Source organism: Erpetoichthys calabaricus, chromosome 3 (assembly GCF_900747795.2).
Source record: "Erpetoichthys calabaricus chromosome 3, fErpCal1.3, whole genome shotgun sequence".
NCBI lineage: Eukaryota > Metazoa > Chordata > Cladistia > Polypteriformes > Polypteridae > Erpetoichthys > Erpetoichthys calabaricus.
The window spans coordinates 234,073,121-234,098,394 of record NC_041396.2 but is presented as its reverse complement, the minus strand read 5'-3'; the positions used below and the strand labels follow the sequence as shown (position 1 = coordinate 234,098,394).

At 38.3% G+C, this 25,274-nt stretch overlaps 1 protein-coding gene across 2 annotated transcripts in view; it reads left to right on the top strand.

Moving 5' to 3' along the window:
• The window catches only part of lrp11 (low density lipoprotein receptor-related protein 11), a 66,469-nt gene that overhangs the window by 36,939 nt on the left and 4,256 nt on the right, over positions 1-25,274 (top strand). For both annotated transcript variants that reach the window (XM_028797904.2, XM_028797903.2), the window contains 3 exons: positions 11,190-11,360; positions 19,703-19,759; positions 21,922-22,017. In XM_028797904.2, the coding sequence (XP_028653737.2) occupies positions 11,190-11,360; positions 19,703-19,759; positions 21,922-22,017 (324 nt within the window). The remainder of the gene's footprint in view (positions 1-11,189; positions 11,361-19,702; positions 19,760-21,921; positions 22,018-25,274) is intronic.

The window sequence follows — 25,274 nt, the reverse complement described above, 5'->3', positions numbered from 1 at the left end:
TCCAGTTCTTCAGTGGGGAATGCTGATTGATGAATGTCCGGTCTGGCAGAGTGTTGGCAGCATTGGGTGACTTCTAGCTTCAGGAGGATAGTTTCTCTCCCTGTAATATACTTGAGTTTTTTATGAACCTTGCCAGATATGGGCAACTGCAACCTGAGGTGTGCTTTTCTCAGACTAACATAGGACCTTTTGCACCTGTTCTAATAACTCATAGCCTTTGCAGACCATGAGCCAGGCCATATATTGATCAGGACACATTAGTACTTCTACATAGCCTGCCTGTGTCATGTTTTCATGTGTTTCTGTTCCTCTTCCAGGCAGTTTGTCTCTGTTAGCTGACTTGCATGGTTTCAGCTTTATGGCCTCATAACAATGTATTTGGAATAAACTTCACAGATCACAGTGGCACTCTTCAAACCTATAGCAATACCCATATTGTATCCATTCATTTTCTTATTCCATTCAGTTTAATATAGGATCATGAGGAGCCTTTTAACTATATGGGTAGCATGTTTAGAACATCATACTTTCATAATAATGTAAATAATCTTAATGTTACATAAGTATCCATTCAACAGTCTCTTTTGAATATGGAAATCAGTTAAGTTATGGTAATATCATTTATGACAATTGTCCTTGTGTGAAGAAGTGATTTGCACATTAATCTTTCAAGAAAAGTGGGAGTATCTGTTTCCTAACAATTATCAGCTGTATATAGTACTTTAGTATATGTACTATGTCTCAAATCTGATGGACACAGGTGCAGATTGTTAGGTTATCAGCCCGGTGAAACCACATTTTAATAAGGTTGCAGCTAAAAAAGAAATATAAAAGAAGTGTCAGTGCAGTGTTCTAACATATTCTCAGGCTTAAAGAATATCAACTGATGGGTTATTCTGTCTTCTGTTGCAATCGAGGGAACAATGATGACCTCCATTTGGCAGACTGCCTGTATATAGAGGACCAAGCCCAGATGGTGCAAAGCTTGGAGCACGTGTCATGGCAGGGCTAGGCATCGTCTCCAGGGTAACACTTGGAGCTGTGAAGGAGAAAGGAGATTGTGTTAGCATCAGCACCCCATCTAGCCGCAGTGTGTCATTGTCAGTCTTACATTAGCCTTTCAGGTGATCACAATGTGCACAAGTATGACAATTAATATATATTAAATTAGTATATATTACCTGTTTCTTTATTCAGCATTTTTTACTGAGTTGATAAGTATGTTTAGGTTATCCGTATCAATCAGATACTTCTTATGTTCTAATGATCTAGCTACCATTGCTTGGTGTGCGTTATTCACATTGCATCTTGCATCATGTCTCAACGTATGTATTCGTGTGGAGAGAGCTCTGTATAAGCAAATCCATAATATATGTGCATGCATTAAACTGAACTTCAGCTTGAATTTATTTTGCATTAAGTCATCTTGGCTTACGTCCTGGAAGAAGTAATAGTTTTTCCAAAATAACTCTCCACTACTTCTTAACCTGAAATGCACGTCATTGAGAATGATTGGTTAATCCTTTGCAATTCTGTTTCATTTTCTTATTTTATTTATTTAATGTGACACATACATTATGGTACATTCAGTTGCTTGCTTTTCACACTAGTCATTTTTATTTCAATATTATCTTTTTTGCAATTCCTTTTACTGTACTTAGGCAGTAGTACATAGCATGATTGCTTTTGTTGGTGATTTTGCATAAAGGTTTATGCAGTTTTCATTCATTCATACAACTTTGCTTAGTAGAAAACAGACAAAATGTTTATTCAGAATGTATTTGGTTAAACCTATAACTAAAAGCCAGTAGTGGCTTAGATTAATGTACTGCCAGTACCCTCAAAATAAGAGGGCCATTGTGTAACACACAGAAGATAGTGCATGTCCACTGCCCTGGGGATTTCTTTTGAATTGGCTGAGACATCTGCAACATATGACTCTAGAATCCAGATGCTTTATGCATGTTACAGGCTTAGCATTATAGTATATTAGTATTATATCCTGTGGTCAGCCTCACAAAAGACCCTGTTCATTATAGAACTAATTATGCCATGGGATGATGCTGTTGCTGAAGAGTATGGACAACAAAAGCTGAAGTATTTCAATACAGTAGTTGAAACAAAACAAACGGGCCAGGAAATACAAGTGCCACCTGTGGAGGTTGGCTGCAGTGGTTTTGTGGCCTTGTCAACCACACACCTGCTGAAAGAGATGGGGGTCTCAAGTTGTAGTGGGGTGCACTTGAAGTGCCATTTGTTACTGTTGAGCCCTCTGGAGGTGTTGTGGGCCTATCAATGAAACACCAAGGAAGGGGGGAGCCCACCTAATGACTCCAGTGTAGCACTTACTCTTTCACCCTACTCAAGGAATGATTGCTGGTTACAGTGGGATTGTAAGACCAACTCCTATGAGCTTAACTAAAATCCATGCACAGTGAAAAATATCCTGCCAGGATTCAGCACTGAAAAAGCTTCATTATCTGTATTGTGCTGCAGTTGTTTGCCAAGTTCATCTTTTCATCATACCTGAGGTGTTACCATTGATAATAATGAAATTCGCTCATTAAACATTATCTGCCCCTTCAGTCACGGTAGCTCTGTGTAATTAAGTATATAGCATAAGCTTTGCTGTCACATTCAGATTGTTTATTATTGTATCCAGTAGTTATCTATCTATCTATCTTATGAAATAACATTCAATTGAATTACACTACACATGCCATACAGCAGGCATGTCAGACTCACTACCATTGGTGGGCCGCTTCGACTGCCATACGTGCATCAGCGGGCCGTACTGTAACAAATACTATACTATTATACAAAGTTACTGTAGCTTTCTTTCCAATACTGAAAACTTTAAAAAATGTAACACTTAAAGTTTAAAGAAAAGCAATTTATTTACATGCAGTCTCCATACAACAGTGTAGAATTAGAGTCTTAACCTCTTAGCTAGGTCCTTATTATATTACTAGGCTCACCTGCTTTTTAAGGCGACCGACTTTTATCCTCAATTTGTGTGTGCTCCATGTGTACATCAGGCATGTAAGTGTAGAGTATGAGAACATCAAAGTGCCCATTCATAACATCTCCCAAAAACCTAAGTTTTTTTATCCCCTCGAGTGCCTGTCCAAACTTGGAGTGTAGGACTCCATAATAATATACTTGAAACTCATAGGGGAACAATTCTCCTGCTGCCATTAGCTCAGAAATGGTACCATAAGTTTGAGACTTTGACATTTCAGTGAGATACTGAAGCTCATTTGTATAAGAGATTCCTGACGGCATCATTGTAAATGGCTGAAACCTTGACCGATTACTTAAAACATGTCGTACAATGTCAGCCCGAATCTGTACCGCTAAAGACAGAGTTTCATGCACTAAATAAGCTATAGATGAGAATAAGCAAGCACCATCTCCGCTGATATTTACTACGCGGTGAGGCATTTGTACTCTATCAACATTAATTATTTCCAGAGACATAATTTTGTCTATTTTTCCAGCGCATCGCGCACAAAAGCAAGGGAACGATGGGAGCACCAGAACTCTGCTCACATCGCGTCGCTTCGTACCGCAAGTAGTAAGTCTGTGCTAAGCGGAATACCGCTATGCTTTGCCTCACGGGACGGAAGGACAATCCCGATCGCTTTTATATAGTGTCTTGATGATTGATATTCATTATATTATATTCATTGCTTATATAGGAGCCTTACAGTGTGAGATTTATTTCTTTTGTCCCGACACTTGGCATCTCTTGTTAGTAACCAGTTCGTCAATATCAGGCTTGAAATCTTGTGCAGCTGCAACTTTTATGAGGGATGAAAGGTGCTCGACGGTAAGTCTTGAGCGATGTGGGGTTTTGGTAGCTTTCATTAACAAAAACAATTGCTCACAAAGTTAAGTGCAAAGTCCGAACATTGACAGTACTCTCGATGCCAACTTACGGATCTGCACATACGAGGGTGGCAGGTAAGCATACAAGCCTGGCACACCAACTTCGTTGTATTTTGCCTTCAGAATAGAATCTGACTGCACTTCAATCAATTCCATTTGGATATTCTCAGGCGCATTCTCAACGTTGTAAGAGAACAGCGCAATGCCCTGCTTGTGTGAACTGAAATCACGAAAATGCTCACTGAATTCATTGCTCTGTAATTCAAGTTGGAAAACAAATCCTCCAAAAATCAAATTTTACTTTACTAAGTTTATTTCAAAGTTTATATTGTAAAATAAACTGATATGCAAAAAGCCACCTGACCTACAATAATTTTGCAAACTCAAAATCACAAAAATATGTTAATAAACAACTCACCAACTTCTCGAGTCCACTTCAGATCTTCAGCTGTAGTCTGCACTAACTGTTCGTTACAATACTAGCACAAAATTACATGAAACTATAGCAAAAAAACGTGAAAATATGTGGGCTATTACTACTCGTGATGGTCAGTTCTGCCCAGTGGCCAGTCTCAGCAGCCCAGTCACAGTAGTGTAGCCTTAGCAGGGGCGGCTCTAGGCTCGTGGCGGCCCTGGGCAGATAAAGAATCGGTGGCCCCTTCGCCTGGCAATGTCAATACAGTAATCCCTCGCTATATCGCGCTTCGCCTTTCGCGGCTTCACTCCATCGCGGATTTTATATGTAAGCATATTTAAATATATATCGCGGATTTTTTGCTGGTTCGCGGATTTCTGCGGACAATGGGTCTTTTAATTTCTGGTACATGCTTCCTCAGTTGGTTTGCCCAGTTGATTTCATACAAGGGACGCTATTGGCAGATGGCTGAGAAGCTACCCAACTTACTTTTCTCCCTCTCTTGCGCTGAGTTTCTCTGATCCTGACGTAGGGGGATTGAGCAGGGGGGCTGTTCGCAAACCTAGACGATACGGACGCTCGTCTAAAAATGCTGAAAGATTATCTTCACGTTGCTACCTTCTATGCAAGCTGCTTCCTGAAGCGACATGCTGCATGGTGCTTCGCATACTTAAAAGCTCAAAGGGCACATATTGATTTTTCACTGTATGTTTTTATCTGTCTCTCTCTATCTCTCTCTCTCTCTGCTCCTGACGGAGGGGGGTGTGAGCTGCCGCCTTCAACAGCTTTGTGCCGCGGTGCTTCGCATACTTAAAAGCAAACAGCCCTATTAATTTGTTTGCTTTTGTCTCTCTCTCTCTCTCTGACATGCTCTGCTCCTGACTCACACTCCTTTGAAGAGGAAGATATGTTTGCATTCTTTTAATTGTGAGACAGAACTGTCATCTCTGTCTTGTCATGGAGCACAGTTTAAACTTTTGAAAAAGAGACAAATGTTTGTTTGCAGTGTTTGAATAACGTTCCTGTCTCTCTACAACCTCCTGTGTTTCTGCGCAAATCTGTGACCCAAGCATGACAATATAAAAATAACCATATAAACATATGGTTTCTACTTCGCGGATTTTCTTATTTCGCGGGTGGCTCTGGAACGCAACCCCCGCGATGGAGGAGGGATTACTGTATAGTATCTTATGCACGGCGGATGGCCACATCCGTTGCGGACACTGCATAGCCACCTTGTGCTCATGACACGCTTCTATATGTGCGTGTCCGTAACTTGAAAACCAAGTGGCGGCCCATGATATTCTCATTAAGGCAAAACATTATAATACTACATATAGCTTACTGCTCCGACTCTGGCGACATTTGTAAATACAGCGTACTAATTAACAAGAAACAAAATGTTTTTCAGCCACATTGCCGTCGGCTGTATCGTTATTTTCTCTTTCTGTTTTATATTCAATATATATTGGCGTGGCGGCCCCTGGGATTTGGCAGCACTGTGCAGGTGCACAGTTAGCACATGCCTAAGGCCACCCCTGCTGCAGCCTAGCACTTCAGTTGTGACGCTGCGGCTCATTAACTTTGGTCAAGGCTCATGGCTATACTAGCAGATGACATTTCCAGTACCGTAATGCCATGGGAAAACGCACTTTTGTCAGAAGGCAGAAGTAAGAAAAGTCAATAAGTAACACCGAGGATGCAGAATGATTCAATCACAAACGATAGTAATCATTTTGTACAAGTTGAGTGCTAACTAGGATCTGTCATGCGGGCCGCACGCGGCCTGGGGCCGCGTGTTTGACATGCCTGCCATACAGCACTTGGTATTTGCATCTATATAAAAAATTATTCAAATAATGCATTAAAAAGCAGCAAAGATGAAATATATATTTCAATATAATCTGTAAAAAGATTTATAGAAGAGATATATCAGTGTACATTTGAAAAAGATTGAAAAAATGGTAAAAGTCAATATGATACCAAAATAAAGCTCTTGCCATAAACCAGTACAGGTAAAGCACATACAAGGCCATATAGCTACAAAGAGAATATTTGCCTTTTGGATGATACCTCATGACCTTTTTTAATGCCTATTATATGCTAAATGGTATAGGTTTTGATGGTTTATAAGAAGATTTGTTTATAAGTAGTTGACAACAGCTGTCATTTAGCTGATAGCTAAGCCGTCCAGATCCCATCCAGATACTTGCTAAAGGTGGTCAAAGTTTTTACTTCAAATACATGCTTTGGTAAGTTGTTCCAGATTCTCACAACTCTGCATAAAGAAGTGTTTCTTGCCTTCAGTCTTAAATGCACTTTCCCCTAGTTTCCACTTGTATCTTCGAGTACATGATTCACCATTCAGTTGAAAGAATGTTACTGGATCTGTTTTACCAAACCCTTTGAGAATTTTAAAGACCTGGATTAGGTCCCCACATCGTCTCCTGTGGTCGAGACTAAAAAGGTTTACTTCTCTGAATCTGTCAAAATAGGACATGTTCTTATGTTCTGGGATGTACTTAGTTGCTTTCCTCTGAACAGGTTCAAGTGCTGCTATATCTTTTTTGTAGCGTGGTGACCAGATTTGCACACAATATTCCAGCTGCAGTGTCTCTAGGGCATTATATACTACTATAGTGCATGAATAACATCCCTCAGTTTAACTATATAACCTAATGTTTTATTTACCTTTTTACTAGCATCTACGCATTGCATAGATGATGAGAATATTGTGTCAGCTTAAACTCGTAAATTCTTTTTAGACGCTGCTTCTTTTAGGACAGTGTCTCTCATCTTGTATTTGTAATTGATGTTCCTTCTGTCCATATGTAGTACTTTGCAATTTTCTGCATTAAACTGCATAGAATGAGATAACATGAATAGATAAAAGATAGGGTGAGACGAAGATGGAACAAAGGGCTACAAAATCTTTTAACTACTTATACAGGAATGTGGGATACCACCATATTTCAGAGTTGTTTATATTTCAGTAAACCCACGAGTCATTTAAAAGGAATAGTGGTATTTTTAAAAATCCAAGTGTGTGTTATTTCAAATAAATCATAGGTTTCCATGTTGTATGTTCTCTTTTTTTATTAGTAAAATATGCTATTTGCACATGCATATGCTGAGTCAAGTAGTATGTCACAGCTAAGTGAATATGTTCTCCTACATCAAGCCACATACAGTGAAAGATTTATCATCATTTGATAGCTGAGGTTCAGAGCATTCTAATGATGTATAGTTGTCTGTGATGGGTGATTCATATTACATGTTACAACCACAGTATCTTTAAAAAACAGGATTTAAACTGTGCATGACAGCTCATCTTTATGCATTGTCATACACAATGCTTCTGTCAGAGTGCTTGAGGATTATTTAGTTAATGCATAACAAGACCTGAAGTTTGTACTAGGGATAATATTTCCTTAAAAAAAAAAAAGAAAACATGTAGTTGAGGTGTTCCTAGAAAAGTTACAGAACACTATTAATACAACAACAACATTTATTTATATAGCACATTTACATACAAAAAATGTAGCTCAAAGTGCTAAGAATTAAAATAAGACAACATTAATTAACATAGAATAAGAGTAAGGTCCGATGGCCAGGGAGGACAGAAAAAAAAAAAAAAAAACTCCAGACAGCTGGGGAAAAAAATAAAATCTGCAGGGGTTCCAGACCACGAGACCGCCCAGTCCCCTCTGGGCATTCTACCTCACATAAATGATCAGTCCTCTTTGTATTTAGGGTTCTCATGGAAGGACTTGATGATGATGGTCATGTAGACTTCTGGCTTTTAATCCATCAATGTTGGAACATCATGATGCTGTGAGTAGATGGTGGTGGCACAGGCCGCCACCACAAAGAAACTGGAAAAAGAAACAAAAGAGAGAGTAGGGGTTAGTATGAATTTTAGAGCCACCATGAATAGTTATTATAATGAATTGAATATACAGAGTATCAGGATTAAATTAAAGTGAAGTTATGAGAAGGCCATGTTAAAGTAATGTGTTTTCAGCAGTTTTTTAAAGTGCTCCACTGTATTAGCCTGGCGAATTCCTATTGGCAGGCTATTCCAGATTTTAGGTGCATAACAGCAGAAGGCCGCCTCACCACTTATTTTAAGTTTTGCTCTTGGAATTCTAAGGAGACACTCATTTGAGGATCTAAGGTTACGATTTGAAATATAGGGTGTCAGACATTCCGATATATAAGATGGAGCGAGATTATTTAAGGCTTTATAAACCATAAGCAGAATTTTAAAGTCAATTCTGAATGACATAGGTAACCAGTGTAGTGACATCAAAACTGGAGAAATGTGCTCAGATTTTCTTTTCCTAGTTAGGATTCTAGCAGCTGCATTCTGCACTAGTTGCAAACGATTTGTCTTTTTGGGTAGTCCTGAGAGGAGTGCGTTACAGTAATCTAGTTGACTGAAAACAAAAGTGTGAGCTAATTTCTCAGCATCTTTCAATGATATAAGAGGTCTAACTTTTGCTATGTTTCTTAAGTGAAAAAATGCTCTCCTAGTGGTCTAATGAATATGCAATTTAAAATTCAGGTTACAGTCAACAGTTACCCCTAAGTTTTTTACCTCCATCTTGACTTTTAATCCTAATGCATCGAGTTTATTTCTGATAACCTCATTGTATCCAATATTGCCAATCACTAAAATTTCAGTTTTCTCTTTATTTAGCTGGAGAAAATTACTATTCATCCATTCAGAGATACAAGTAAGACATTGTGTTAGTGAATCAAGAGAATCGGGGTCATCAGGTGCTATTGATAAATACAGCTGTGTGTCATCAGCATAGCTGTGGTAGCTCACATTGTGCCCTGAGATAATCTGACCTAACGGAAGCATGTAGATTGAGAAGAGCAGCGGACCCAGGGTAGAGCCTTGTGGAACACCATATAGGATATCTTGTGTCTTTGAGTTGTAATTACCACAACTAACGAAGAATTTTCTCCCTGCCAGGTAGGATTCAAACCAATTTACAATATACAGAATATGAAGACCCAGTGTCACAGTTTTGACTCTATTCAGAATGACGCGTGTGCTCACAGTATAACTTTGAAGCACCACAGAGTGAAAATTTACAGCTCAAGTGTCATGGGTTCAGTTATCATACCTGGATACTGTCTGCTGAATGTCTGCTCCCTGTTATTTTTCTGAGCAGTTCTATTCCAATTTCAACTGGAGTGCCAGCAACATACCCACTTGCAGTGTCCTGTTGGGACCAAATCGAATGTCACTAAATCACATCATGCGACTTTCATGGGAGGCCAATCTTCGATCGTATATACTTCCATCTTGCAGAGCTGCCACTGCTCACTTTTTCACATGGGGACTCTGCTATCTTTCCCCAGTCAATTGGAGATAAATGTATAGAAACATTTTGTATTTTAAAATCAGTCACTGTGTTTATCGTGGACGACTAAGAGAGTTCACTTATTTCTTTATCATGAGAAATTCTTAAACACTAGCTCGTAAAATAAGCGAAAATGAATCTGGATTTTTTTCCTCTTTCAGAAAATAGATATTGATGGGCAATTTGTGAACAAATCACTAGTTTTGAGGAATTATTTTAAACTAGACAAAAAACCTGTTTCGACAACGTAAGATGAAACGGGCACGAGTTTATGTCAGCAGTGTATGAAGAACAAATGATAAGAAATAAATAAGAAAGTGATGTAAGTAATGATAATTAACTAAGAGGTTTGGGATATGTATGACTTTTTCACAGTGAAAAATACCGTACACTTAAAAAATACATGCTATCTATGACAAGGTTTTTTGTTTGTATACTGGAGGCCTGTCAGTATGCAACTAAAGTTGTAAAATCTCTCTGTAGACCACATTTTTTGTGAAGACATTCTCACTGTTTGGTAGTAATTTCCCTTGATGTGGCCCATCTTTAACTTGCACCTTCATATCACTCGCCCTTCTGATTCTTGAAAAAGCCACATACAATTGACCATGGTTGAAAACGGGTTCGGCAAGGAATATTCCTACCATGTCAAATGTTTGTCCTTGTGACTTGTTTATAGTCATGGCGAACGCTAGTTTGACAGGGAATGCCCTTTGAATTTGGAAACACATGTAGTCTTTAAGCTTAATTTATTTTGTGTAATGTGCATAAAAATTGCCATATTTTATAATTATGTAGGCCTATGGCAGTAAAAGGGAAAAAATGAGAAATACAAATCTACGAAAAGTAGAAGAAGAAACGAAGAAGTTTTTTTTGTAATGATTTTAGTCCGCTTCACTCATTACTGTACAGGCTTGTACTGTTAGTTGATGAATTTTCCAGGCCTATAGTATAATATTGAATGATGAATGTTCCAGTAAAATATGGAATAGTAATCAGTATAAGTACCACAAACCTGATATACAGTAGGTGTATTGAATGAATGCGTAATTGAATCAGAATGAGTAATTAGGCCTTGAGCTGTAGTTGAAATCGCTTTTCAGGCCTCTAGAGCTTTAATCGAAGTCACCGTTCTCTTTGAATTTCTGCGGCCGTTGGCACCAAGTTGCGAGAATAAGCAGTTTTGAAAGGGCGAGGATGCAAGGGGCATTAAAATCACTCCAGATGGTGTGGTGAACATTCAGTACTTGGTGCAAATAGGCCAGCAGCAGCATGTTTACTTTGATTCAATATTCTTCACATTTCACTCCTCATATTTTTTGTCATACAAGGTTGTGCTTAAAATGAATAATTTAATTAGTTATTATTCAGTTGTTTGTATAAGCACCGCGTATAAAACTTGCTAACACAAGCTTCTTTTAGTTGTTGTTTTTATCAGGGCTTCATATGAAACTGCAAGACCTTTTCTTCTACCAGCAATCTTAACAAAGATTTTTTTTCAACAGATCTCTGCATGGCACTTCCTGATACTGGTCCTTGCAAAGGTATCTTTTCTCGGTGGTATTTTGATGCTTCTTCTGGAAAATGCCAGCATTTCATCTATGGGGGCTGCAAAGGCAATCAAAACAATTTTCTACAAGAAGTTGACTGCATCAGCAGATGTGTAAAAGAGCAAGGTATACAACTAAAATTTTAAGGAGCACATAGTTCTATTATTTTTTACTGTTCTGATTTTATTCTTATTTTTTACTGTTCTCGTATATATACTTATATCTATATATATTTATTTATTTATATATACAGTGCATCCAGAAAGTATTCACAGCGCATCACTTTTTCCACATTTTGTTATGTTACAGTCTTATTCCAAAATGGATTACATTAATTTTTTTCCTCAGAATTCTACACACAACACCCCATGATGACAATGTGAAAAAAGTTTACCTGAGATTTTTGCAAATTTATTAAAAATAAAAAAACTGAGAAATCACATGTACATAAGTATTCACAGTCTTTGCTCAATACTTTGTCGATGCACCTTTGGCAGCAATTACAGCCTCAAGTCTTTTTGAATATGATGCCACAAGCTTGGCACACCTATCCTTGGCCAGTTTCGCCCATTCCTCTTTACAGCACCTCTCAAGCTCCATCAGGTTGGATGGGAAGCGTCAGTGCACAGCCATTTTAAGATCTCTCCAGAGATTTTCAATCGGATTCAACTCTGGGCTCTGACTGGGCCACTCAAGGACATTCACAGAGTTGTCCTGAAGCCACTCCTTTGATATCTTGGCTGTGTGCTTAGGGTGTTGTCCTGCTGAAAGATGAACTGTCGCTCCAGTCTGAGGTAAAGAGGGCTCTGGAGCAGGTTTTCATCCAGGATGTCTCTGTACATTGCTGCAGTCATCTTTCCCTTTATCCTGACTAGTCTCCCAGTCCCTGCCGCTGAAAAACATCCCCACAGCATGATGCTGCCACCACCATGCTTCACTGTACGGATGGTATTGGCCTGGTGATGAACAGTGCCTGGTTTCCTCCAAACGTGACGCCTGGCATTCACACCAAAGAGTTCAATCTTTGTCTCATCAGACCAGAGAATTTTCTTTCTCATGGTCTGAGAGTCCTTCAGGTGCCTTTTGGCAAACTCCAGGCGGGCTGCCATGTGCCTTTTACTAAGTAGTGGCTTCCGTCTGGCCACTGTACTATACAGGCCCGATTGGTGGATTGCTGCAGAGATGGTTGTCTTTCTGGAAGATTCTCCCCTCTCCACAGAGGACCTCTGGAGCTCTGACAGAGTGACCATCAGGTTCTTGGTCACCTCCCTGACTAAGGCCCTTCGCCCCTGATCGCTCAGTTTAGATGGCCGGCCAGCTCTAGGAAAAGTCCATGTGGTTTCGAACGTCTTCCACTTACGGATGATGGAGGCCACTGTGCTCAATCGGACCTTCAAAGCAGCAGAAATTTTTCTGTAACCTTCCCCAGATTTGTGCCTCGAGACAATTCCTTTGACTTCATGCTTGGTTTGTGCTCTGACATGAACTGTCAGCTGTGGAACCTTATATAGACAGGTGTGTGCCTTTCCAAATCATGTCCAATCAACTGAATTCACCACAGGTGGACTCCAATTAAGCTGCAGAAACATCTCAAGGATGATCAGGGGAAACAGGATGCACCTGAGCTCAATTTTGAGCTTCATGGCAAAGGCTGTGAATACTTAAGTACATGTGCTTTATCAATTTTTTTATTTTTAATAAATTTGCAAAAATCTCAAGTAAACTATTTTCACGTTGTCATTATGGGGTGTTGTGTGTAAAATTCTGAGGAAAAAAAAAAATGAATTTAATCCATTTTGGAATAAGGCTGTAACATAACAAAATGTGGAAAGCGTGATGCGCTGTGAATACTTTCCGGATGCACTGTATATATGTATTTACTTATTTTTTGCTCTTTATTATTCCTGATGTATCTCACCTCCTCCTTGACTGTTCTTTTACAACTAAAATACTGGAAGAATCTCTTTGGGTCATCTTTTGCTTTATCTGCTATATTTCTCTCTATGGTTGCCCTCATGTTCTCATCCACCCTATGATTCAGATTAGAGTTCTTAGTCGTATATGCCTTATACAGATGTTTCTTCCTTTGTAGCTTCTTTATGAACTCTTTATTATCCCAGTACAGAATTTCTGAAAATTTCCTACTAATTTCAAATTTAAGGTATGTTATACTGCTCCTCAACTGTCACCACACTTAAAAGCTTATCCACCTTAGACTTTGCTGCATTTGTTCAAAATTTGCCCTAGTAAAGTTGAACTTAACCATTTTAGTAAATGCATCCACACTCTTCCAAGACACTAAGAACTGTATTATATTATGGTCAGTTGACCCTAGTAGTTCAATCACCTCTACACCCTTAATTCTACCCTGATTATTAAAAAATACTAAGTTGAGACAGGCATCACCACGTTGGTGTTTTAACATACTGTGTTAAAAAACAGTTTCTGATTACTTCTAAAAACTCCTGCTCTTGTGCTCTGCTATTTGCAAGGTTATCCCAGTTAATATTCGTGTAGTTTCAGTCCCCCGTGACTATATTATCCCCACGTGAACTAGCTTTTTTAATATTACTAAAAAGATGTGTGTTGAAACTACTATCTGTATTGGGCGGCCTATTAACACACTCCTAAAATAAAGCCCTTTTCCCTAATGCTTTCCATGTTAAATTGAAGAAGACTTGCATTTAAATTCTGTTTGACATAAACTGCAACCCTGCCTCCTTTTCTGTTCTGTATTTCCTTCCTAAAAAGCTCTGTCTCTCTATGTTATATTCATCCACATCTATTTTATTTAGCCAGGTTTCTGTTATTGCTATAATATTATAATTATGCTCCCAGTATATACAACTCCAACTCGCTTGTTTTATTTTTGATACATCTGGTATTAAGGCAAGCAATTTTTAATGTGTTAGTCATTTTTCTTTTGAATTTAAATGTTGGATTAGAATTTACATTACTATGCATTTTTATTTTTACACTATTGTTTGTTCCTTTATGTATACTTCTAAACCTGGCTTGTACTAAACTCCCTTCTCCCTATACCCTAGTTTAAACAATGTTCGAATAACCTACTTGTTCCAAAAGGAGTTCGAATGCCCCATAAACCCATACCCTTCTACCCTACACCAAGATTTGAGTACCTTGCGGTGTTGAGCTTTCTAATCTCCTTAGTCTTAACTTGGATTGGTGTGTGGCACAGGCAAACTTTGGAGAAGACTACCTTGTCAGTTCTACTCCTCAGCCTGGCACCTAACTCTTTAAATTGATTGATTAATGAATCAATCAATTAATTAAAGACCATGAAGGATGCAAAATTTAGATGGTGGGAAAACATCTGAAACTAAATAAGTTATGGTTAATAGAAATAGACAGATTGTACTTCATTTCTCATGAGGAAATGTAAATGCACTGAATTTGTATAACAAATTAACACTTAAAGTGTCACATTAATTCCTAAAATTAGTTCATATAAGCTTACTGTGGCAGGAGATTTTAATTGTGTATTAAACTCAATGTACATAAACACTGACTGCAATATCAGAAACAACCACAATAATTTGCCTTTCATAGTATCTTGGGCCAATGGAGGCCTCCCAACCATACCCCTTTTTCCCCACAAGTATATCATAGTTATTAGAAACTTCTGCCTACTTTCACATCTTATAAATATAATGTATTTTTGTTATCCATCCATCCATTTTCCAACCCGCTGAATCCGAACACAGGGTAACGGGGGTCTGCTGGAGCCAATCCCAGCCAACACAGGGCACAAGGCAGGGAACCAATCCCGGGCAGGGTGCCAACCCACCGCAGGACACACACAAACACACCCACACACCAAGCACACACTAGGGCCAATTTAGAATCACCAATCCACCTAACCTGCATGTCTTTGGACTGTGGGAGGAAACCGGAGCGCGTATTTTTGTTATCTGTGACCATATTCTGGAATTCATATCATAATGCCTCACTAATACAACTCACCACTGGAGACTAGACCTTTTAATACTAGTGGATGAAGATTTTGTTAAATTCATTTAATCTTGGACTGATAATTTCATAGGAATGAAAATACCTCCTGGGATGTCTATGGGAATACTGTGGCAAACACTAAAAGCATATTTCAAGAAGAACTTTTTTTTAATGTTTCCACAAAAATAAAATTGAAAGTATCAAGACTGATCGGGAACATGCAAAATCTCTCAGTGATATACTTTACAAAAAAAAACCTCTCATTACATGCAGAATTTAATATCTTGCTACAGACTTTAATCTCTTGGCCTCTAGAGAAGTAAAGCAACTACGTTTTAAGTCACACCATTCTTGTTATGAGCATGGAGAACAGGCTAGTAAGATTTTACCTGAGAAAATAAACTAATTACATAATGAAGGACTGCTATAAGTCTGTATCTACATCCAAATTTAATGAAGGTCAGGCTTGTGACAATTTCATGATAGTATAGAATTGTGCAAGTCAATACACTTCCACATAATAGAGGAGCTGGACAAACCATTAAGACTTCTTTACAAAGCAGAAAAGGTGCAGATGGCTGTCCAGTCAAATTTTATAGAAAGATGTCTTTTAAATTTGCTCAATTAATGCTAGCTAGAGATGACAATTTACTATGCATCAATTTCCTTTAAAAAATATTTCCAAAGAAGAATAAAGAGTTTTTAAAAATATGCGTCATACAGATCAGTCTCACTATGGAATAAGATGTTACGTTCCTCCCAAAAGTAGACTGTATCAACTAATTTCAGGGTGTGCACCCCTTGGCAATGTCAGGCAATAATGTGAAAAGGTCCTCTCATTTAGAATCTCTGATAGGGAATAGAATTCAGCTATTTACATACATTTTTGGAAACGTTATGTAATTCAGTTCAACATGGTATGTAGTACTGCTCTATCTTGACTGAAATGAATTAAAATCTGTTCAGGACAGGATTTTAACCACAATTGATTTTACCAAGTACTTGCCACTGTAGTTCATGTTTTATAAATGCTGCACACTGGAACTATTTTGGGAAACAATGCTTATGCTTAAACATTATGTGCTTCTCTGTTAGATAGTGTTGAATTTACTGTTACACCTGATCTTCTAATAGCATTATTTGGAGTAAGATAAGTTTAGATTATAAAACACACACTCTGTTGTGATATACTGTACATTGGTTGCATGTTGTCTTATCCTATTCAGCTGGAAGAATTCTAACCCATCCAACATCACTCAGTGGGAAAATGATGTCTTGTATTATGTAAAACTAGACAAAAAATAAGATTATTCTAAAAGGAAAAATTTAAAGCTTTTTGAGAATTTAGCAAGAAGTTAATACTGTTCTAAATGAAAGCCTGTCTGGCCTTTGCATATTGTTTCAGTTAGTGTTTTAAGTAAACTGTACATGAAGACCCATCAGATAACTGGACTGGGTAAGACTAGAGATGGTCTGGGTTCTGGGTTATGGGTTATAGTCTGGCCATCTGTATAAACTGAGTTAAAATATGTCAGAGCCAGGAAACCAACTCATATGCAGCAGTTGTGGCCAACAGAAAGACATTTTTCTGTTTTGGTGGAGCATTGTGTTAGTACCCTGCAGCCTTTGCCACAGATTCTGCAGCAGTTCTGACTCAATTCAATTTAATTTATTAGTATAATAAATACTGTCCGGGCTGAAGGGAGTAAGGGGTCTGTGGCAGAAAAAAAGTTTTATGTTTTTGTTTTTTCCAATAAAAACAGTGCAGCTCAGGCTTTATGTATGTGCATGGTCATGCAGCCCAAGGGTGTTTAATAGAGAGACTGGGCCAGTCGTGCTTGCACGTGAATGCACAATTGGTTCCTGTTTCCTAATTGACTCCAATACACCAATAGGAGTATAAAGGTAGGTTGTAGGAGCAGAGACAACAGAATCAGTGGAGTGTCAGAGCTAGAGAAAATGGCGAAGCAGTTTGGGAAACCCTGTGGCAGAGCTGCATGAGAGCTGCTCCTTTGGTGAACCAGATCACTCCTGCTGCACTGTCAAGAGCAGAAGTAACTGAAGGGCTCCTAGGGATCCTGCAGAGACTGAGGTGAAACATTGAGACATAATCGGGCTCAGTTATGGTGACCAGAAATGGGGTCGAGGAGGGGCTCCTATGAATCTAGAGGATGCAAAAGTATAGACAAGGCAGAGTCAGGCATGGTGCGTCCCGGCAGATGCTGAGGGATGTTGACTAGGACAGGAGTTGAGTGGACTGTTTTTACCAAGGTCTCGGCCCTACAGTGTATTTGAAGGTGAGTGAGCAGAGCAAAACTAGAATGTAAGAGAGAGCACTAGACAGAGGATTTTAAAAGTGATTCAGTGATCTTATTTTATCCTTGGTTTTATGGAGTATTTATTGCCAATATTTATTGCTGATTTTAACTTCCTCACTTGACACTGTTTTTATCCTGGATTTTTTATTTAGAATTATTTACACTCTGATTGTGTGACAATTAAAAGCACAGACACTTTTGCCCCTACTTTTGCTGTTGTTTGTCCACATTTTCCGTAGTCCAACCCAGGCATCACACTGTGATTTACATACTATCCATCCATCCATCCATTTTCCAACCCGCTGAATCCGAACACAGGGTCATGGGGGTCTGCTGGAGCCAATCCCAGCCAACACAGGGCACAAGGCAGGAAACAAACCCTGGGCAGGGCGCCAGCCCACCGCAGGGCACACACACACCCACACACCAAGCACACACTAGGGACAATTTAGAATCGCCAGTGCACCTAACCAGCATGTCTTTGGACTGTGGGAGGAAACCCACGCAGACACAGGGAGAACATGCAGACTCCACGCAGGGAGGGCCTGGGAAGCGAACCCGGGACAGTGCAGATAAAATAAAGCACAGTAAAACTGTAAAATGCAGTGAGTAACACAAAAATATAAAGTATACCACAAGATAACCCATTATAGTAATTGTACTTTTGTAATGTTTTTAGAGGAATTAAACTGGATTTCTTTTGTTTCTGAAACTCCCATGATTTTATACATTTAGCAAGTGTTACTCAGCTTAGATCATATTTTTGTGTTTTAGCATTAACTGAGGATTTGGTCATAGTTGGGTACACACTGTAAACAATTTTGCATTGGAAAAAAATGAATGTGTCTTCATAAGCAAAAGAACTTACATATAAGTACCGGTACATAAATTTGCACATGCTTACAATAGTAATGCTTTAGTCTTTAAGATGGAATGAGGCGATTGGTGCTCTTGCTGTTAAAGTGCTAGTTTTAGTCCAGGATTCAGCAGGAAACAGAAGCAATGATTTGTATGGGCCGTGGTGCTTTAATCTACAAAAATCATTTTTTTTTTTTTTTGTTAAATAATATTTGGGTATATACTATCATTGATTTTACTTTTATGCTACCATGAGCAAATTGTCAAATGTGAGACCATCAATACGTATGCACAGACGAATATGGCATTGTAAAATAGGAAAGCAAGAACTGCAGCATTATGTGAGTCATTAGTAAATTAAATGTCTAAAACAAAATATTCTTGGGAAGAAGTGACATACAAGTTGTACTAAATGAACAGTCTCTACAGGGTTCACCCATTCCAGCTGTTGTTTGTCTGCGTCCTGAACCTAATTTGGAGAAGGTTCAGGTACCTAGTGGATCAAGGGAAGCAAATTATACAATAAAAGTACAACCAGCCCAAGTGAAACCCCTTCCTTAGATAAATGATAAACTAGATTTAAAAATACAATGAATAATAATGAACTTCATGCATTGAAGCATTAGACTTTGACTTTGTAGTAATAAAATAAAAGTGTTCAGCTTTGATGTAAATTCTGAGTTCCTGGATATTTCTTATATTTGCGATCAATATATAATAAATTGTCATTGTTACCAACTTGCCTAATCAAGTATACATACACAAAGTAAACATTATCTCTCTATTTATAAAAAAATAAATCTTGGAAGGTTTGGAAGGAGACGATACGTGATCTTCTTGGAAGACAATTTGATGTCCCGTGAGACAAAGCAGTGAGACAAAAGTACAGCTGCTGTACAGGCTTTTAAATGATCGACACGCAGCATGGCAGCAGCAGGAGAAAGACAGCAGCTGATCAGACCGCATCTCCACAGCGTGCGTTCAGCCCCCACCCACCCCCCTCCTTGACAACGTGAGCGGCAGAGACGCAAAGTGGCTTGACTGTAGCACTCCCAGGGGAGGGATGGGAGGGGGTGGGCGAGCGAAGTAAGCAGGGGGCAAAGCCCACTAGTTTATTAATAAATTAAGCACTTTAAATTATAGTGTGTATTACATTTTTAATACAAATCAATACAAAACAATGCCAAGGTGTACATTTTAAATACAGCCTAATGAGAGCTGAGATAGATAATTACTATCATTTTCATAATGCATGCTTATTTGTGCCATGTATGTATATACTTTTAAAAATTATTAAACTTGAAATTATTCTGCTTTCAGGGGAAGCCTCACTGAAGAATATGACTGGTACTACTTCTGTTAGCAGAGCAGAATTTGGTAAGACTGGATTAATGGGAAATCCAAAATTCACAGATATGTATTTACTATTTAGTTATTATATAGTATTTATCTGTGTAGTGTGATTTTAAAATGATAGTTTGGAACTGGAATTTATCCTTAGTACTGCTGCTGGTAGCGAATAATAAGACTGAAAACTCAAGTGAATAGTTTATCATACATAATACTTTGTATGTCATCCAACAAATGCTTGCCAGTTGTAAGGGAGCTAAAAAAAACATTAATTAATGCTGAATTACTGCAGGAAAAAAACACAATAAAGGAAGGTTTGTCTTAAATTAAAGTTTTAAATATTCAAGATCTATTGATTCCTTTAAGGAAAGCAAAAAAATATTTAAGGTGATATATTTTTAAAAAAATGTAGGCTTAACCCCGGTGTCCTGTAGTGCTTGATTTCATCCCAGTCACATGGCAATACCAAGTATATGAAAGCCACAAAGAACTGGGCATGGAATGCCCCTTCAATAAATTTGGTATATGATCACCATAGTTCACTATGAACTAAGGTAGTGAAGAGGTGTGATTTTATTCGAGAGCTGAATATTGTGAATCAGAGGAGCTATACTTGTTTAGTATTTCAAATGAGAGAAGACCATTGAGTCCATGAAGCTAACTATGCCAGTAGTTTCTTTAGTACTGCAATCTCCATGTTCAGTCAGTGTTCCCTAAATCTCAAAACACCTCTTTCATGTTTACTTTAAATTTTTTGGTTTATTGCTGTTACATTTAATGTTCAAATGATTTCATATATTGTACTTTCTTTTGTATGTCACTGTAAAGCCCAATTTCTATCTATCTATCTATCTATCTATCTATCTATCTATCTATCTATCTATCTATCTAGTAAGTAGGTTGACGGACGGTAATAAAGTTTCACTAATTAATTAAATACATGAACAACTTTAGAAAGAAAGAAAGAAGAAATTTGAACGGTGTGTGCCGTGAAGCTCTCGAGTGGTCAGAAGTTTAACCCGTGTTCACTGCAGGCTTACAGAAAGTGAGAGGCTTTCACAGATAGCATAGGTTTATAAAAGATTATTTACTCCGTCTTGCTCAGTTGTTTCTTTATTAGCTGATCTAACCAAATGTTTTCTTGAAATGTGACAAGATGTCAGCAGGCACAAATTCTTCTCACTTGTACTTTCTGGCTTACAGTACCTCTGTATTAAAGCCAAGACCAGATGGTTCCAAAAACAGTTTTTACTAACTTGGGCATTCTGATTATCTGCCTGTCATCCTTTAACACAAGGCTGGCAAATAAGGTTTTATAAATCACATTTTTTTGGCATATGCAAATTTTCATGCTTAAATCCATGCAGTTTTATAAAAGTGACCAGCAACATCCATTGTGTAAACGCCTGCAGCACACAGGGCTGAAACTGAGCCTCACAGGGTGGGTTGCTATCACTAAAGTGCTTGTTTGCTTTGGTGTTTAAGAAAGGCACATCATCCAGCTACTCTCAGTCCAGTTCTGCCAGCAAACAGCATCTGCACACGTTTGCCTATGCAAGTCAGTGTTCTCTCTTCATCCACCCCACTGAGCAGCACCCTCACAGAATCTCTCCCTGATTGAATATGCATGGGGACTAGATTAGACAAAGTGTCCAGCCACCAGCATGGAACTTTAAGAAGATGGGCATAACAGTTTCAGGCTGACAGTCCACAGTAGCACATTCATCACCTGAATGAAAAAAACTTGGAAGACTCTCCTATCTGAATATCAGTCCCATGGTATCACACCTACAAGATGTTTGTATTGCACTTTCCATTAGTATGTACTTTGTCATTATTTCAGCTATGTCATTAGGCCGTCGTTTTGTGTGTTTTGTCATAATGATTTTGCCTCATCGCTAGGCATGTGAAAGACGTGCTAGTTGAACATCAGAGAGACCATAAAATATACGATGGCCAAATTGTTAGCAACTTAGGTAAGACTCATAGTCCTACAAAATTGAATTTCATTTATCTTTGGTTTAGAATTGAGTTTTGGTTAGCATTTGAATGTTGGTAGAGATCTTTGCATCGACTTCCTCACTAAACCCTTAAAAGAAAGATTTTAATCATCACCATTCTTAAAATGAATTTCAGTCCTCCTCGGTAATAATTTTGATTTATTTTTCTAATATTTCTCTTTCCAACAGTTAATTCTCCAGATGAAGAAAATGTTAATGAGAAAAATAAAGCTTCTTCATCTAAGGCTGGGCAGGAAATGGCTGAAAAACCATTGCCTGAGTCGGGTAAGAGTCGAGAGCTTTTGTAAACTCTGTTCATTAACTGGCTCTAAAAGTTAAAAGAATTACTGCATACTGATGTACAACTTAAGTTTGAATAAGGTGTAAATGAGACAGCATCCTCCTTGTAGCTCTCCATACCTGGTGTGATACCAAGGACACAGAATTGGAGTGTTTATTTGATAGTACAGTTAGCAAGGTAGGAACGACCATAGGGAGAAAACAATGTACAAAAGAAAATAATTGACTGGGGAAGTTCAGAGTGCCTAGTTTATCACAACATTCTTAGACTTTATGTACCTGCTGGGGTGCTTTACCTACATGCCCACCTTTCAAGTACAACCCAGGCACTCACCCTCATCAATTTTCATCTCCATTGATTACGGCCATCTCACCTCTCCAAGGCTCGAGACTCTCCCTCTCTGCGCTGCTAATGGAGATGTAATCATCCCAGCTTTCTTAGTTATGACTTCCAAAGTGACAGGTATTCATTGAGGTCTATTAGCCCTTTGCTGTGCTTCAATGGCCCCCCATACTCTGTCCTTAGGTAGGTCAGGCACAACTAACAGTCCCTTGCACAATTATTGGCATCCCTTATAAATATGAGTCAAAAAGGTTATAAGAAAGTTCAGCTTTAGCTGAACTACATTAATCTCACACAGAAAAAATGGAGAAATCCAAGCTTGAATTCCTTGTCAAGAAACAATTATTTTTTAACAAAACCACACAATTATTGGCAACCCTGCATTTAATGCTTTGTACAACTACCTTTTTCCATGAAAACAGCACTAAGTCTTCTCCTGTCAACATCTTACAAGGGTGGAGAATACAGAGCAGGAAATCTGAGACCCAGTATCTACCCAGATTATCCTGGGTCCTAGGTCTCCTCTCTTATGCTCTCTCCTCTTCCATTCACCGTACAGGTTTTCAAAGGGGTTTAGGTCCAAGAACTGAGAAGGCCATGGCAGAAGCTTAATTTTGTGTCCCTTTAACTGTTTTTGTGTTGATTTGGACATGTATTTTGGATCTTTGTCCTGTTGGAAGATTCAATGACAACCCAGTTTTAGTTTCATGGCAGAAGCAGCCAAATTTAAATTTAAAATCACCTGTTGTTTCATAAAGTCCACGATAACATATACCCTAACAAGGTACCCAGGGCCTTTGGAGAAATAACAACCCCACCAACATCACAAAATGTCCAAGCTTGACAGGGAGGATCAGGTTCTTTTCAGTATAGCCATCCTTCTTTTTATGCTAAACCTACCTCAAGTGTTTGTTGTCAAAAAGCTTAAAAAGTTCATCTAACCATGGACTAGTTCCAGTCAAAGTTCCAGTAGCGTTTAGCAAACTCCAGGTGCTTAAGTTTGTGGTTGAATGACAGGAAAGACTTTTTTTCAGGCATGCCTTCCAAATAATCTGTTGGCATGGAGGTGATGTCTGATGTTAGTTTTGAAGACTTGGTGAACCCAAGATGTTACCTTTTTCTGGTTTTCTGCAACACTTATCTTTGCAGATTTTTTTTTAACCTTTTTTTACCATACTTCTCACTGTGCGTGGGAGCAAAATAAAGTTGTGTCCTCTTCTGGGCAAGATACTACCAGTTGCAGTTGCTTTGAACTGTTTAATTATTGTCCTTGACTGTAGATAAGGGAACTTTCAGGCAAGTAGGATTTTTTTATAGACCTCCCCTGACTCATGAAGGTCAACACACTTTTGTCTTATTTGATTTGTGTGTTGTTTCTTATCTTTCCCATGCTGATGAAGGAATAAGGGGGATTTGGCATCTGCGTCCCCTTATATTTGTACCCCAGAGGCACAGATTACTGCTTGAAAGTTTCTACAAACTGTGCTCAACTTAAAAAAAAGTTAGTTATATATTGAGAAAATGATTCAGATACACTTTGTTCATAAGAATTTCTAAGGGTATCAATAATCGTGGCACATGAGGTTTTGTTAAAAATAATTATTTCTTGATGAAGGACTATTATTTATCAGAATAAACTTCAATCAAAAGTTGTATTTCTCTCATTTTTGGAGTGCAAGAGTAAGGTTATTTCTAAAAACATGATTTTTTTTTTTTTTTTTTTAACAACCCTTTTTACTGACCTAGAGGTGCCAGGAACGGCAGAGGGGACTGAACATCTACACACTAGCTGCCACATACTTCTGACTTCTGTTTGTGTGTGACAGCCCATATGATCTAACTGCCTTTGGTGCAAAGTACAATCTGAAAGTGCTTTTCACCATTTACTCAAACTGCTAGTCTCCTCTAGCATTTCCTGGAAATCCCTTCTTACACATGTTGTTCAACTGTGAGATTATAGTTGCAAAATTCCAGTTTTCCTTGCCATTTCAAGATTCTCACTTTACTTTCCCTGCTACTTTGGCACCTTATACTGTATATTTTGGACATTTCTGATTGTTTAGTTATTTTGTGATTCAAGTTCTACAGCATTGATTACACAGACCCTACATGATACAAACTGTCAAGCTCCGCATCATCAAAGGTCATCAGCCACTTCATAACTTTCTGCTTCTGGCTCATTTGAGACCTGAACAGTAACACTCTGTGCAGCAGAGGTCAACATATGAGGGTAGAAGCTTACATCAGTACATCACAGCAATACAGCATTAAATCATTTATGCAGATATTTTTGATAACTGTTTAAATAATGCAGTGCATTTATGGACCTTGTCACTCCAGGCTGTGTCTGCCATATGGCTTGCATTTTCTAGTGCATATTTACATAAACAAGCAACAGCAGATGGTTAGGGAGTTTTTTTTAAATTTTTTGCAAAAATACTGTACTGTTTCTATTTTTTAATACAATTCCTTATTCTAAGAGTATACTTTGAACATTGTTGAGTTTAAATCTGCAGTTTTTATGAGTTCATGTAATGTTATTCAGAACACATTTGTGCAAGTCCATTGACTCATTTACTTGTTTGCTTAATCTTGTGTGAAGACAGATCATAGGGAGCTGGAACCCATCCAGGCAACATAATATACAGAGGAGCACCATCTGCTCACTTCTGCACAAACCAACAATCACTCATGCAGCCTCTTAAGCAGAAAGTTGGACATTGCCTATCTATTCTAGTAATCTTGATTTTATTCTTTTTAGAGGTTTGGTATGTGTGTGTGTGTGTGTTAGGTTGGGAAACAAATACAATCAATTTAACACGATGACCACTGGACTTTAGCAAATAAAGGCCAAGCGGAAAAGGGTCCAAAAATCTGATTCCTCTAGATAGGAATTAAA